General features: G+C 44.8%; 1 protein-coding gene across 4 annotated transcripts in view; it reads left to right on the top strand.

Annotated features, from left to right (window-relative positions):
- Window positions 1-49: 49 nt before the first annotated feature.
- Window positions 50-15358, top strand: part of BAZ1B (bromodomain adjacent to zinc finger domain 1B) — a 54322-nt gene continuing 39013 nt past the window's right edge. For all 4 annotated transcript variants that reach the window (XM_075518350.1, XM_075518349.1, XM_075518348.1 and 1 more), the window contains exons 1-4: window positions 50-186; window positions 6799-6915; window positions 9077-9221; window positions 10126-10324. In XM_075518350.1, the coding sequence (XP_075374465.1) occupies window positions 74-186; window positions 6799-6915; window positions 9077-9221; window positions 10126-10324 (574 nt within the window). In that variant the 5' untranslated portion in view covers window positions 50-73. The remainder of the gene's footprint in view (window positions 187-6798; window positions 6916-9076; window positions 9222-10125; window positions 10325-15358) is intronic.

Below are 15358 nucleotides of genomic sequence, written 5' to 3'. Positions count from 1 at the left end.
GCCGCCGCCGGGGTGGTCGCGCGGATCCGCCGGCTCCGGCCGGGACCCCGCCGGGACCCCGCCTCATCCCGCCATGGCGCCGCTGCTGGGCCGCAAGCCCTTCCCGCTGGCCAAGCCGCTGCCGCCCGGGGAGCCGGGGGAGCGGTTCGTCATCCCCCACACGCAGGAGGCCTTCCGCACCCGCGAGTATCCGCTCGACCCAGGGGCGCGGGGGGATGGGGACGGTCGGCAGGGAGGGCTCCGGTGGCGCCGCTGCTGTCACCTGTCGCGGCGGCCGGCCCCGGGCCGAGCGGGCCCGCCGCTGCTGGGCGCGGAACCGGCCTCCGCGGCGGCCCCGGCCCTCCCGGGGGGCGGCCCAGCGCGGGGGTGGGGGGTCGGCGGGGCCGAACAAAGCGGCAGCGGGGCGGGCGGGCGGGGAGTGGGGCCGTTCGGCTCCGCCGGTGCCGGTTCCTCGCGGGAAGGGCCCGCCCGGTGGCGGCGCCTCTGCCCGACCCGTGAGGGGAGGCCGGCCCGCGCTGCCGCCGGGCTCGGCCGTGGTGCCGCGGGGCGGTTGTTCCCTGACAAGTTTGTGACCTGGTTTAAAACGCGGTTCCAGGCGGATGGAGAGCCAGGCGGGGGCAGCGGGGACAGCAGCTCCGCGGGGCTGAATCGCTCTGAGGCGGCGTGGCCGTGGAAAGAAACTAACGGGTGAAGGCTGCCGGGAAGCGGGAGCTGTCTGCGTTTTCAACAGATACCGGTAGAGAGGGGTTGACTAATGCAGCTGGCGCAGAAGCAGTTCTCGAGGGGGTTTGAGTGTGTTTGGGGTGTGTATCCCGTGGGTAAGGGGTGGCATCGAAACTAGAGACTCCCACAAGGAGGAGAATAAAATAGTGACAGAAGCAGCTCGCCTGTGGAGAACCCAGGTTTTCAGCCTGACTGTGAGTATCTTCTTCTGGGCTGCTTTTGCATGAAAAACATTTTTTTCTTTTTTCTTTTTTTATGATTCCATGAGAGTCAGCATGTGATAGTCCTTGAGCAGCAGGGAGTGGAGGTGGGCAAGGCAGATAACTGTCACAGGCGATGTTGCAGCCACGAAGGCAGAGTTACTGTTCAGGTCCCACGTAGGGCTGGAAGGGCAGGACTTCTGCGCTGTAACCTGCAAACTGCTGCTTCAGGAAGCTGGTTTGTTGTTTGTGTTAAAAGGATCAAAATCTGAGCAATTGAGGGCCGAAGGAAGGACTGGAAGTGAGGCGGAAATGCATGAATATAGGAATATACGTTGGAGATCTTGGTGGCGTGGAAGACAAAGGAACTCCAGAACTTATACAGACCCCTGTATTGGAGAGTGTCTTGTTACTTTGGTATGAAGAACAGCCAGTGAAAGCCCCTAGGAAGGATTAGGTAGCTTTTGAAGAGCAAATGCATATCTGAGTGCAGATAGGCATTGCTAATGCATTCAGCCCAATAAAATGAGATTGGGGAGAGTGTTGGATACTTGCTTTTTAACAGTATTTTAAATTAAAGCATTCAATCTGTGACTCAAAAGCCTGCTATTATGGTGTGTGCAAACTGAAAGTAGCTCAGTCATCCATCTGACCAGGCAGAGACCTGTTTTCTCTCTTTCCCCACGGGGAATGATCAGTGATCAAAAAGACAGAGTTTAATCCTAATTACTGCTTTTGCAAAAGAAGATGTGGCTTTAAGGTTTGTCTGTCTTGTAGGAACAGCACAGAGGAGTTATGGGGACACCTGAGAGCCCCAGTCTGTTGGTATCGCTCTTGTGGATCTGTGAGTAGATGGAGGACGTGTTTCTGCAGACACTTGGATGGTATTAACATTAAGGAAAAAAAGGGACGGTTTCTCATCCTCAGAGGGGATGGCATTAGCTGCAGGGTCAGAAGGAAAGAGGAACCAATGCAAGCACTGAGGTTCTAGAGGGATGCTCTTCTCTTGGAGAAAGTACTGCATGGGATGCCGTGGGAGGCAGACAGCCTAGCATGTTCTAGAAAGTTCATTTTGGCGGATAGACGTCATGAAGCTAAAAAGAGAAACTAAGTAATGTTGGGTTTCTCTCTTGCTTTGTTGACTGTGCATAATAAAAGCTAGGCAAAAGTGGAACAGAAAATTGCAAATGAGTCAGTAAGTTGAAGGGTGATGTTACCTCAGGAAGACTTGGAGGGGTTTTTTTGGTTACTTCTGTTTATCCTAGATAGCGCAGAGGGATAGTTTTTGTGGATGGGAACAGCCTGCAGAGGGGCATGTTGAGAGGTACCTGAATCTTCGCCCAGAGCAGCGCTTGGTGTTGTTTATGCCGAAGCCTGGCAGAATATGGTCTCCTGAACTTTTCTTTTTCCACCTTGAAAAGCTATTGATCAGCTCTTCCCCTATAGGGTGCACAGGTTCTTATACTGCACAGCTACAACTGAGGTATTTGAAAGACATAAGAAGTTCTTTGGACTCTTTTTTTTTTTTTGTAGGATTTGCAGCTGTAGCTTGGGTTGAACAAAAAATGGAAATCAAGGTATTGTATTTGAGGAGAGAAGTCTGCTGCGTGGGCATGTGTTAAGAAAGTGTCTAGAAGTGGTGGACAGATGGATAGGCTGGTCATCAGAGCTCAAGTGTTTATTTGGGTCTGATATTTCTTTGTAGCTTTATGTGGCTTCCTTTGACTGCCAAATCTCCTGAAAACCTTTTAAGGGAAACCATGCTGAGTAAAGCCCATTGCGTCCTGGCGAAGCCTTGGGCTTCTGGTGTCTGACTCAGAGTGAGCCTTGCTGATTATATGGCTGTGGGGATGGATGGATCGCTGAGCAGCCAGAGGTAGACTCATCCTTGCAGGAGCTCTGTAGGATCTAGCTCTAAGATGTGAGGTGTCAGGCAAATGCTTCATGTGTGGTACAATCTTGTCTGGTTTATGTCACCTGTGCACCTGATCTGTGGTGCATGTACTGAGCATTTGATGTCTACGAAACACTGAATTTGTTCCCTGGTGAGCAGGTCATCTCTTCCATTAGCGCATGGGACTGCTGCAGCATGTGTTTTGCTATACTGTCTGTGGTTTGGAAAACCACGCTGCCAGCTCGAGAGATGCTTGGTTCAGAGAGCTAACCAGCCTGGACTGGCAAGAAGGGACTATTCCAGCGAAAGCTTTCCTTCAGCCTTCAGTGTATGGTTTTGGGAAGCTATGTTGCTTTTCTCCCCAGATAAAAGCTTGCTGTCTGTCTTTAGTTAGTGTTTTGTATGGTAAGCAGCACAGAGAACATGAGGAATCAGGCCGTATTTGGCATGCAAGTTAAAGGCTGTCGTTCACATCTTCATGTGTGATATCAGCCAGTTAAACTCTGGCTGAGAGATGGCAGCACCAAAGCACGGTCGTGTCATGCTCTGCAGTTCTAGGAAAACTTAGCCACCCACCCAGGGAGTAGTGTCTTATAAATGTACCGACCGTATAAATGTACCAACCGAAGTTTGCCTTCTTAGCTAATACAAGTGGAAACAATCAAGATACTCTAAAGCTATTTTGGAGTTGATAGTAATTTCTGGGAGAGCATCAGTAACCCAGGAAGAAGTAAACTTTGTATCTGCTTAATAGTTGTCTTATGTAGTGGTTAGCTTGTTTACTTTTAAACATTTTTCTTTAAAAGGGTCCCTTGTTTTTAATGTAACTTTGTTTTCTGCCTGCTAACATTAAGTGATCTTCAGTGTGACGCAAACAGATGTGATAGATTAACTGTTACACAGTGGGTAGTCAGCTGGTTAAGTTAACATGTGTGTTTTCCATGGCTTTTTGGGGAATGTTCACAAGTAGCTGGTGTCCAGGTTTTTTTATTTATTATTGTGTTGGGAATTTGTGGCAATGGCAGCTCCAGCTGTGTAGGGAGATGGGTTGGTTAAGGCATACCAGTAAGCCCTCACTTGTAGTCCTAAATCGGACCTGCTGAACAGTCTGAATTTTCTTGGGTTTGTTTCCAATCTGAGTGGAAAGCACAAATAGCATATGTCTAGTGGAAAGTTTGAGCTATAGTAAACTGTGCAAAAACATCCTCCTGCGTTTTGGCTTTGTGCTGGCCCAGGATTTCAAAGCAGAACTGACTTGGGAGCTTATGGCAGAGCACAAAGGCAGGGTGGGCGCTGTGGGCATGAGTCTCGAGCGCGGGTTAAGGAATGTGTCCAGGGGTCAGTGTTAGATGAGCTGACCAGCTGTAGGTGGAATTAAATTGCATTTGAGAGGCAGAGCTGAGCTGGACAGGGAAATTGCTATACCTGCTGCTTTTAAATTCAGTGTTGATCTGAAAAATATGGGTTCTGACATGGTGTGATTAAGCTTGTTCTCATGGGTATGTACAAGGAGAGGAAAGTCTTAGGGAAAATTCTCATGGATCTTCTTGTCAATATGGGAAATGGTGTTAGGAAAAAAATGTATCTTTCAATTATTTTTCAACTGGAGATCAGCATTTATTTGCTCTCCTTGCTGGAAGAAAGGAATCTCCTCACAGGTCTAGAGAGAAGAAAGTTGATAAATGTAGGAGGGAAGTAGACCATAATTTTATTTCTCAGCCGTATCTCAAATACTTGTTTATAGTTAGACTACTGAAGGTTTATTAAGGCAATGTCCTGAACCCGTAAGAAGTGTGTCTTTCCTTTAGCATTCGTGTTATGGCAGCTGTGAGTCCTTTGTATCTAGGTGGTGTCCATGGACGTGCAGAAGGAAAGCCTAGGGGAGAGTGAAGGTGGGCTTGCTGGATGAAGCTGAAGACCACTGTTGCTTGTATGAGTAGGATCCTGTCTATTGCAAGGATTGCATTTGCTTTTAACTCTTCTTTTTGTGGGAAAGGCATAGGAAGGACTAGTATTACGGTTGCAATTTAGTTATTATTAAAGTGGTTAATTGCTGTAAATACAAGCAGCACTCCTGGTTTCTTGTTTGAGGACTCCTGGTTTCTTGTTTGACACACCCCCACCCCACGTCCAGCTCCGTATCACTACAAAAATTTGTTAAAATCACACTTCTGGTCTGGTTGGTGGTGCTGTGCAGATGAGTTCCTCTGTAAGATGTGGTTACTCCTTGCCGCTGCCCCACTGCAGTGATGGCACATCCTGCCCCTGCCCTGTAGCACCTCTTGTTTCCATGGAAACGTAAGCATCTTTGAAACCTGGGGGGGGGGGGAGTGGGGTGTGTGTGTGTGTGTGTGTGTGTGTGTAAGAATTGGCCAGAGGGCTCAAAACTTACTGGGGTGATGACTTGTAGGATTGCTGTTCATCTGAAGAGCAGGAGACTCCACAAGCAGGGCAAGCTGGGGAACCACAGGATTTCTCCTTGATTTTAAGACCTGCTCCAGGCAGAGGGAATACTGTCAGCAGTGGCAGCCTCCTCTGGAGGTGGCCCTGTTCCTGGCTTATATTCTTGCGTAGCACCAGTTGCTGTGGCTGCAAGATACCTGTATATCAATGTCCATAGTGCAGCTTCTGTACCTTGTTGTGCTTTAGCTTGGGGCTGTGAAGAAATGTCGAAGAAAATTGGCTTTGTTGGAGTTGTAATTTGGCTTCTTAATGGGAATCTTAAAAAAATATATATATAAAAAATAGGTTAGTTGCACTAACATTTTCTTGAAAGACAAAGCACATGCAGGATACGATGAACGATTTGCTGTGGCTGGTGGCTCTGCCTTCGCAGGAGTGTGGAGCAATCTGCTTGTTCTCACAGAGACTCTCATAATTAGCACTTGTGCTGCAGCGGGCCAAGCTGCTGTAGTTGTTACAAGTATGCTTTGTGCTCTGTTCTTGCTTTTCTGCTGGAGAGCATGCTGAAGGAGAATGGAAAGATGCTTTTCTTGCCTCTCTCATAATTTCTCCACTTAAATTACTATTGGTAAGCATATGGCAACTTAAGCAGGCTGCCACGCAGTAAATTGGTATGGATTTACACTGTGCCAGCTTTTCTGATAATTGTGCCTGTACATGTTCTAGCCATAGAAAGTATGAAGTAGCTTATATCTGTTTACACTGACAGTTAATTACCAATTAGGTGGAATGGGTAGAGCATAGCCACAGATGCTTACAACAGGGTAGCTAATGCTGTAATTCATAATGCCGTCTGCACCATGGTGACTTGCCTGTGCACCTATTAATCCCAACGTCCAGAATAACTTCACCTTGAGGCTGGTTGTGATACAGGAAGCAGGTGATGTAGTTGGTGAGAAAGATCCTCATGTTGTGCTAACACAGGAGGTTGCTCCTGTTGGAAACCAAAGGAAAGGTGGCCTTTGTAGTGATTTCAGTTTCAAAGCTTTGGGTTTTTTTCCTCAAAAGTTTGGGGTTACTGGGTGGACTGGTAATTTGCATCTAGAGTTTGTAACACCATCCTAAGGCATTAGTAGTAGTAGTTCCCCAACAGTTATTGTTGGGTATCTAGCAGCAGTCCATGCCATGTCTCCTGCATGCACCTGTGATAGTTTGTGCTGTTTTCCAATGAATCAAACTGGAAAAGCTGAAAAGTAACTTAGCAGTGCCACGAACCGTTCAGCCATATGTATTCCCCTTGTGCAGTTCAGCTGAACTGATGGTGGTGTGGCACCTTCTGTATGCCAGTGCTGAACAGGACAGGCATTTCAGCTGCAGAAAGCTCCAGTGCACTCTGGTCTGAAGACCTATCAGATTCAACGCAGCACCTCCATGGCCAAAGGTCAAACTGTACTGTAGCGATCCTCAGCCTTTGTGCACTCCAGTAGTAAGGGTTTAATTGAATTTTATTGTCTTGTGCTACTGTGATTATGCTCTCCACTGCATAAATCCTGTTTTCCTGAGCTGCCGCTTCTACAGAGAGTACGAAGCACGTTTAGAGAGGTACAGCGAACGAATATGGACGTGCAAAAGCACAGGAAGCAGCCAGCTGACGCACAAAGAGGCTTGGGAGGAGGAGCAGGAAGTTGCTGAGCTGTAAGTACCAGTGAAGAAATTGGTATGTGTCTATCTTTAGGTGCTGGGGCAGAAGAGTGGACTTGGGAATGATGTGTGATTGCTAGTTTATGAGGTAAGGTAAGTAGCTTTTTACTGGCTGTAAGTAGATCTGGGGATTCTGGAGCTGAAAGCAAATTCAGTCCAAATTTGATGCCATCACTAATGCAGTTGAGTAATGTATTTATTTAGTGCTGTATCTTGGTATTACCATATGCTGAACTATTTTGGTTCAAGTATTTGGCATATTTTAAAGCCCCTTGAGTAATGGGAAATTTTTTTTGGGGGGGGGGGATCTTGAAGGAGCTAAAGTAAAAATGCAGTAAAAAGAGGCCATTGAAGTGTTTCATGTCAGCCAGGTCCACAGTTGTAATTATTTTTTCCAGATCTGCATTGGAATCAGTTGTTGTCCTAAATAAAAAAAATTGTTTTGGAGTGAGATTTTGGGGATCTGCTCTACTTGAAACAATAAAGAACAAAGGGAAAACAGCAAGAGTCATTACTCTGTTCAGACCACTGTTGTTCCTCAGGGTTGCTGTGTCCCTGACCTCCCCCTCTAGCACACAGCCCAGGCCTCAAATCCTTGGTTGAGATCCAGTGTGACCCTTCCCATAGAAGTGGATTTTCTGTAAAGGTGCAAGTCCTTGGTTCAACCAACATATAACTTACTTTGTGATTACCAAATTGTGGGAATTATGCCAAACAAATGGCATGTTTCTCTGTTCCATGAACTGATGACTTGGACTCCTGTGACTTTTCTTTTCCTGGATTTAAACTGGGGAGATTGTCAGCAGTACTACCTAAGAGGTGAAATTTTCTGCTCCCTCTCTTTCCTGAAGAATCCACATTTCTGATTCATTGTCAAAAGAGTTAATAGCCTTAGCCTAAGGAGAAATTCCCCATCATTTGAGGTTAATCACATCCTTAAAGGCAACAAATAAGAAACCTATTTGCTAATAGTCCTAATTTCTGTGAGGGTCGAAGTACTACTGTCTTCAGTCTTTCCTCCCTAGTGTTCTTTGAGAGGAGGGTGCAGAGCCAGCTCCATAAATTTATAATCCCGAGTCAAAAACCACTAGTTTAGTGTCGCTTACCTTTGGTTAACAATGTTGGATTGGTTGGCCACTTCTGAAAACATTAAGAAATGTAAATGAAATATAAATGGAAGATTTCTCAATAACAAATTTAGCTATAGTCTCTCTAAATGTGGGGAAAAAAAGACTCTGTGAAATGAGATTTTGGACTTGTCTCTTTGAAACGGGATTAAAAGCTTCCCAGGCAGTTTGCTGGCTGCTTTAGTACCTGACACTAGTCTGAATAAAAAAAAGTTAATTTAGGCAGTTTGCTAAAGGGATAAATTTGTTCATGGCAGTTGTAGAACAGCAAATATAGCTGAGGATTATCAGCAATGGATCCCTGAGTCTGGGAAGCTAAAAGGGTTTTGGAAAAATGGGGTATTTTGTTCCTCCTTACAGTAACTTGAAATGGACTGTACTTTTTAGCCAGAAAGCTTTATGCAATATATTTCTTAGTACTTCTATCAGCTAACTGACCTGATCTTTTAGAAAGGAAATCAGTCAAGTAAATTTGTAACAGTCCTTTCTCTTCTTTGAATGGAAAAGTTTGAAGATCATGACATGTGAAACACACAAAATATTTTTCTCTGGAAAGATAATTTGATTGTGTAAGCCTGTCTCTATCTTCTTTACTGTGTTAGCAGTCTGTTTGGGAAGAAATAAATGCTCGGTGTTCATCAGCATCATGTTATTGTTGGAAGCAAAAATTTTAAAGTAACAAGCCCCAGATTAATGACATGGTCTTGGTATATATTTAACAGCTAAGAGAGGTAGTAATAACCAGCAAGAAAGGGTTCACCATCCATGCTGCTCTTCCAGAATGCTTTATGGTCTTCCTTCTGGGAAGGACAAGTACAATTTGTATTATCATGCCAATGAACACTTGGGGGGGGCGGGAATGCTGGGGGGAGGGCAGCAAAAAGCCCTTGGATGTTTGCATGCTAATGTGGCATCTGCCTAAAACATTGTCCTGGCTGTTAACGTTCCCAGAATTGCGAAATGGGAGGCTACTTTGCATTTTGGCTTTTATTCCCTGAATAATGAAAACTTCTTATGTGCTTGCTCAGCTTGAAGGAGGAGTTCCCCATCTGGTATGAGAAACTGGTACTGGAAATAGTCCACCACAACACTGTATCTTTGGAAAAGTTGGTGGATGCAGCTTGGCTGGAGATCATGACCAAATTTGCAGTGGGAGAAGAGTGTGACTTTGAAGTAAGGATCTGTTTTCCATTTTATCCCATGCTTTTGCACAGAGCTAATTTTGGATGGCTAAAGGCAGGAGATGGGAAGAGTATGTTAGCCACTTACATTATCAGAAAGATGGTGAGAATTTCTTTTCTGTAGAATCCCAGTGACAGCACCTGCTTTTGAATGCAAAACGGTTCCATAAGCAGAAGCACGTGGATGACCCATATTGGCGAGAGAAAAATGACTGATCTATGTGTGGAAATAGAGGGGAAATAGAGATATATTTGTTATACTGCTTAAATATGTGATGGTCTGTGTATATCTTTAAATATATACAAAAATACATATTTTAATTAAAAGAAGTTAAAAATTGTAATCTGCCGTAATCTTTTCACCTAACATGTTCCCAGAAGGAGTAGTAGTCTTAAACTGATGTAGCTTGAAGTCAACTGCTTACAAATCTCTAACAATGCTCTAATGATTAGAAAATTCCCTCCAAAACTGGGAATGATGTGGAAAACTCAAACTTGTTAAAAATAAGGAGAAGTTATAAAATGTTCTCTGTTAGCAATCTGTTTAGGACATATTCTCTCAAGTGGGGCTGCTGAGAGAGCATACTTGCACCTTGCACACACACTCTTTCCTTAGGCTGAGAAAGCAGCATTATTAAACACTGGAAAAACTTGTGGGTTGGTAGTTCTCTCTTTCTTAGCAATTTGTACAGAACTTCCAGGTAGCAGTAGCAGAAAGAAATCCTGTAATTGTTTCATGAGGGATCATGAGCTTCTCTCAAGGAGGATGTCAATTAAATGTTTTGCCAGATTACGGTTTGTAGGTCTTAGCTGCTCTTTTTCCTTCCTTGTAGTGGTAAAGCTCATTAGTTCATGTGTCTTGCTCAGGTTCAGTTTTCATCAATATTTCCATGCAGGTTGGTAAGAAGAAAATGTTGCCTGTGAAAGTTGTGAAAATACATCCCCTGGAGAAAGTTGATGAAGAGGCCTCGGAAAAGAAATCTGATGGAGCCTGTGATTCCCCATCCAGTGACAAGGAGAACTCCAGCCAGGCAGCCCAGGACAACCAGAAGGAAGCTATCCTGAAGGAGGATGACAACAGGAGGGAAAGTATGAGTAAGTAGTAAGACAGCATGCCAGTAGGTAGCACCTGGAAGTGAGTATTTGAATTTATGTACGTCTTGGGCTGGGCTGTGAATGTTGTACGTGATGTTTAAACAGTGTTACATAATGAAAATCCTGAAATTGTCATTGTTAGTGGTGCAGCTTTGGTGGCATCAATGCTGTTGGCTTTCAACTGTTCTTGCCTGTTTTAAAGCAGAAAATGTGCTGTCATTCTAAGGTGTAATACCAGAAGCTATGCATGTAAGCTTTGAAAGTATAGCAAGTGTATTAAAAAAAAAAAAAAGACGGGGGGGAACAGCAAAGGTACATGTAGAATCATCAAGTTCTGCTGTGATGTTCATCCTCAGAACAAACATCTCTAGTTCTAAAGCCTCTTGTTCTGCAGTTGGAGACAAGCTCTAATTCTCTTTCATGTCCACAGTTGACATAAAAAATAAGGTGGTTTTTTTTATTTTTGTTTATGCCCTTTCCAATTTTCAAATGCTGAGACAAAATTCATGCAGAGAAATGCATTTTTTCCCCTAAGCTTTCAAAATAAAGCATGCTTTGAAACATTGTTCCCCTCTTTCATATCTGTTCCTCCTTGCTGCAGAACTAAACAGTGGATGACCAAGGCTTTTCTTGACTTTGAGAAGGTACTGTTGAAAGAGGAAAAAAACAAAAACCAAATTGGTTTCATGTCCTGTGTAACTTCTTAAAAATGGAATTATAAGATTCTTTAAAAGAGATTTCAAAAAGTGTTTTAAAATAAACAAACAAAAAACCAAACCAACCTCACAGCATAGCTCTAATCTGTGTAGCTTAATTTTAAAGGCACATAAATGTAATAAACTGTTTACATTTGTAAATAGCCACTCCAACATCTGGGGAAGGTGTATATAACCTCCTGTAATATGGAGAAGAGGAAACTCAGAAAACAGCCCAGCAAGCTAATAGCAAAGTCAGGAGTGGAAAACCAGTTCTACCAAGCTCTAGTCCCAAGCTTAATAATTGTCAACTGTTTCTGATTGGTACTGGAAAAAGTTATGAGCTGTTTTGATTTCATTGCAGTGCTCTGGAAGGAAGGAAAAAAATGTGTTGTAGAAACGATCTGGCCTTATACTCATCGATTGAAACAGTAGTGGTGCTTGGAGAGGAACTATTGCATGCTTTTTTTTCTTTTTCTTTTTTTATTTAATTGAGTGGTAGTTCTCTCAAACTACCTCGTAAAAGGCATAGGAAGTACCTTTTACTTTAAAAATGCTCATTGACCAAATTTACAGCAGCATTTTTGGGCTTGGGTGTTTAGTAAAGTCTACCATAGTATTTTGTTCATTGGTGTGCATTATTCTAACCAGCTATGTTCAGCTGTGCTCGTGCTGACCTTGCCAGTATAGCACTCTGAGATTGGCAGAATACTGCAGGAATGGGGATTTCTGTGCCTTTTTCAGTCTCTGACTCAGGTGATTATCTGGCCTGTGTTTAGTTGCCTCTATAAACTGGGGCTATCCTACCCTTTCTGTAAAAGATGAACCTTGACATTTTCAAATCAAAGATGCTAGCAGAGTCATAACATAATCATTAAAAGCAGTAAGCACTCCTTCTTTTAACTCTTCTCCTTGGACATATGCATTTATTAAAAGGATATTTTATTGCTAATGCTTTTATATTTGGGGTTATAATAGAACACAGGTTCATAGTAAACTCATTACTGAATCTATATTCCAGAGTCCATTAAAATAACTGTGTAGCATTTGTTACATTTATGCAGTATACTACAGAAGTAGTAAAGACTTGCTTTCATTTAGGGGGTTCAGGCCCTGAAATGCACCTGCAGGAGGCTGTGTACAGTATCTGGAGGTACCTAGCCACACTTACTTTGACTTTTTCTTTCTAATAATTTGTGTACTTGACCACTGGTAATATGGGTTGAGGTCACTACGCAAGAGTGAGCGTTTAGAAGCAGTAACAGGCTCTGCATAACAGTGTGTGATGTAAGAGCTGTATCTTTTTGTGCATGCACGAGGGGGCAGAGTTAACCTTAGCATTTTTACTAATACTTATGTCAAACTTGCTGATTTTGTTGGAGGAAAAAAGGAGCAGAGAAAGAGAGCTTCAGTCTCTCTGGTTAGGAGTCTACTGTGCTTCAGAAGCTAAAAATAGGCTTTATACCAGCTTTATTGCATCATATGTGCAGTCTGAAGTGGCTTTGTATTTTTAGTTGCTTAGGGCGTGAACTCTAAAAAATCTGCAGATGTGAGAGGAAGGGCTAGTTTTTCCTGAAAATGGATGGTGAACTACTGAAGGCAGGTTCTGCCGCTTAAGCTGTACTTGGAACTAATACTGCTTTGGAAAATCCAAAATAAGTGGTGAAGAGAAGGAGACACCAGCATATGGATGCTTTATGAGGTTGCAGTAGGGTAGTGAATGTAAGTTTTATTACAGTACAATGCAACAACAAATGAAGTATGCTTTTTGTAAAATAACTTCAGGAAGGAATGTATAGTGATTTCTTCTTCCCCACCCCCAAGTATCCAGGTGCTGTTTGATGGAATTCAATGTGGTCACCCCTATTTCTAGAATCTAGAAAGTAAATCACAAAAGGAGAGGCTGCTTACAGGCCTGCTGTAGAGGCAGCAGTGTAACCGAGTCCTTCAAAGTCAGAGCCAGGACTAAGCAACACATTGTTATTTCTTAAATATAAACTTGCTATGCGTGGTACACACATCCAGCAAAGGTAACGTTCAGCCACTTAAAAGACATTGAGGCAGATCTCTGAAGGCAGATCTTTTACAGAGCTTGAAGTGTCTTGTATGCGACTTCCATTGTGCTGCTCAGCAGAAAAACATAGTTCAGTATTTGTGAGCTTATCGAGATTTTTTTAATACAAATGTGGAACCAAAGCAGGCAAAAGTTACGTCTCAACCTGACTTGCAATGAGAGGCTTAGTCTCCTTTCACACATGCTATCACTGTTATGAAATTTAGGGGTTTTTATTTTAAAGAAAAAATTCTGTAATGAGTGATGCTTGGAGCAGAGGATTCTACATTACATTATCTGAAATGTAGCACTAATGTGGGAAGTAGCTGCACATTTATGTATATGGTGTAGTGAGCCTGTAGCATCTGTGACCTGTCCCCTAACCAAGGTGACTGATTTTGGGGGGGGGGGGGGGGGGGAGCGGCAGAACTTGGTTTTACAGAATCACAGTACCGTATAGGTTGGAAAAGACCTTTAAGATCATCGAGTCCAACCATAAACCTAACACTACCAAGTCCACCACTATACCATGTCCCTAAGCACCTCATCCAAACGTCTTTTAAATACCTCCAGGGATGGCGACTCAACCACTTCCCTGGGCAGCCTGTTCCAATGCTTGGTAACCCTTTCAGTGAAGTAAAATTTCCTAATATCCAGTCTAAACCTCCCCTGGTACAACTTGAGGCCATTTCCTGTTGTCCTATCACTTGTTACCTGGGAGAAGAGACCGACCCCACCTCTCTACAGCCTCCTTTCAGGCAGTTGTAGAGAGCGATGAGGTCTCCCCTCAGCCTCCTTTTCTCCAGGCTGAACAACCCCAGTTCCCTCAGCCGCTCCCCATCAGCCTTGTGCTCCAGACCCTTCCCCAGCTTCGTTGCCCTTCTCTGGACACGCTCCAGCCCCTCAATGTCTCTGTTGTAGTGGGGGGCCCAAAACTGAACACAGCATTCGAGGTGCGGCCTCACCAGTGCTGAGTACAGGGGCACGATCACTGCGCTAGTCCTGCTGGCCACGCTATTTTTGATACAAGCCAGGATGCCATTGGCTTTCTTGGCCACCTGGGCACACTGCTGGCTCATATTCAGCCGGCTGTCAACCAACACCCCCAGGTCCTTTTCTGCCTGGCAGCTTTCCAGCCACTCTTCCCCAAGCCTGTAGCGTTGCATGGGGTTGCTGTGGCCCAAGGGCAGGACCTTGCACTTGGCCTTGTTGAACCTCATACAATTGACCTTGGCCCATCGATCCAGCGTGTCCAGGTCCCTCTGCAGAGCCTTCCTCCCCTCAAGCAGATCAACACTCCCACACAACTTGGTGTCATCTGCAAACTGACTGAGGGTGCACTCGATCCCTTCATCCAGATCATTGATAAAGATACTAAACAGAACTGGCCCCAACACCGAGCCCTGGGGAACACCGCTTGTGACCGGCTGCCAACTGGAGTAAACTCCGTTCACCACCGCTCTTTGGGCCCGGCCATCCAGCCAGTTCTTTACCCAGCGAAGAGTACACCCGTCCAAGCCATGAGCAGCCAGTGTCTCCAGGAGAATGCTGTGGGAAACTATGTCAAAGGCTTTACTGAAGTCTAGATAGACAACATCCACAGCTTTTCCCTCATCCATTAGGTGGATCACCTTGTCGTAGAAGAAGATCAGGTTGGTCAAGCAGGACCTGCCTTTCCTGAACCCATGCTGGCTGGGCTTGATCCCTTGGTTATTCTCTACATGCTGTGTGATAGCACTCAGTATGATCTGCTCCATCAGCTTCCCCGGCACCGAGGTCAGGCTGACAGGCCTGTAGTTCCCCGGGTCCTCCTTCCGGCCCTTCTTGAAGATGGGCGTCACATTAGCTAATCTCCAGTCAGCAGGGACCTCCCCAGTTAGCCAGGACTGCTGGTAAATGATGGAAAGGGGCTTGGTGAGCTCTTCTGCCGGTTCCTTCAGTACTCTCGGGTGGATCTCATCAGGCCCCATAGACTTGTGAGTGTCTAAGTGGTGCAGCAGGTCACTCACCATTTCCCCCTGGATTATGGGGGCTCCATTCTGGTCCCTGTCCCTATCTTCCAATTCCAGGGGCTGGGTACCCAGACAACAATTGGCCCTGCTATTAAAGACTGAGGCAAAGAAGGCATTAAGTACCTCAGCCTTTTCCTCATCCTTGGTCACTGTGTTCCCTCCCCCATCTACTAGGGGCTGGAGATTCTCCTTAGCTCTCCTTTTGCTGCTAATGTATTTGAAGAAGTGTTTTTTGTTGTCTTTTACGGCAGCAGCCAGATTGAGCTCTAGCTCA

Source organism: Mycteria americana, chromosome 15, assembly GCF_035582795.1.
Source record: "Mycteria americana isolate JAX WOST 10 ecotype Jacksonville Zoo and Gardens chromosome 15, USCA_MyAme_1.0, whole genome shotgun sequence".
NCBI classification, from domain to species: Eukaryota; Metazoa; Chordata; class Aves; order Ciconiiformes; family Ciconiidae; genus Mycteria; species Mycteria americana.
Note: the sequence above shows the minus strand (reverse complement) of the source record. Positions and strands in the feature narration are given on the sequence as shown.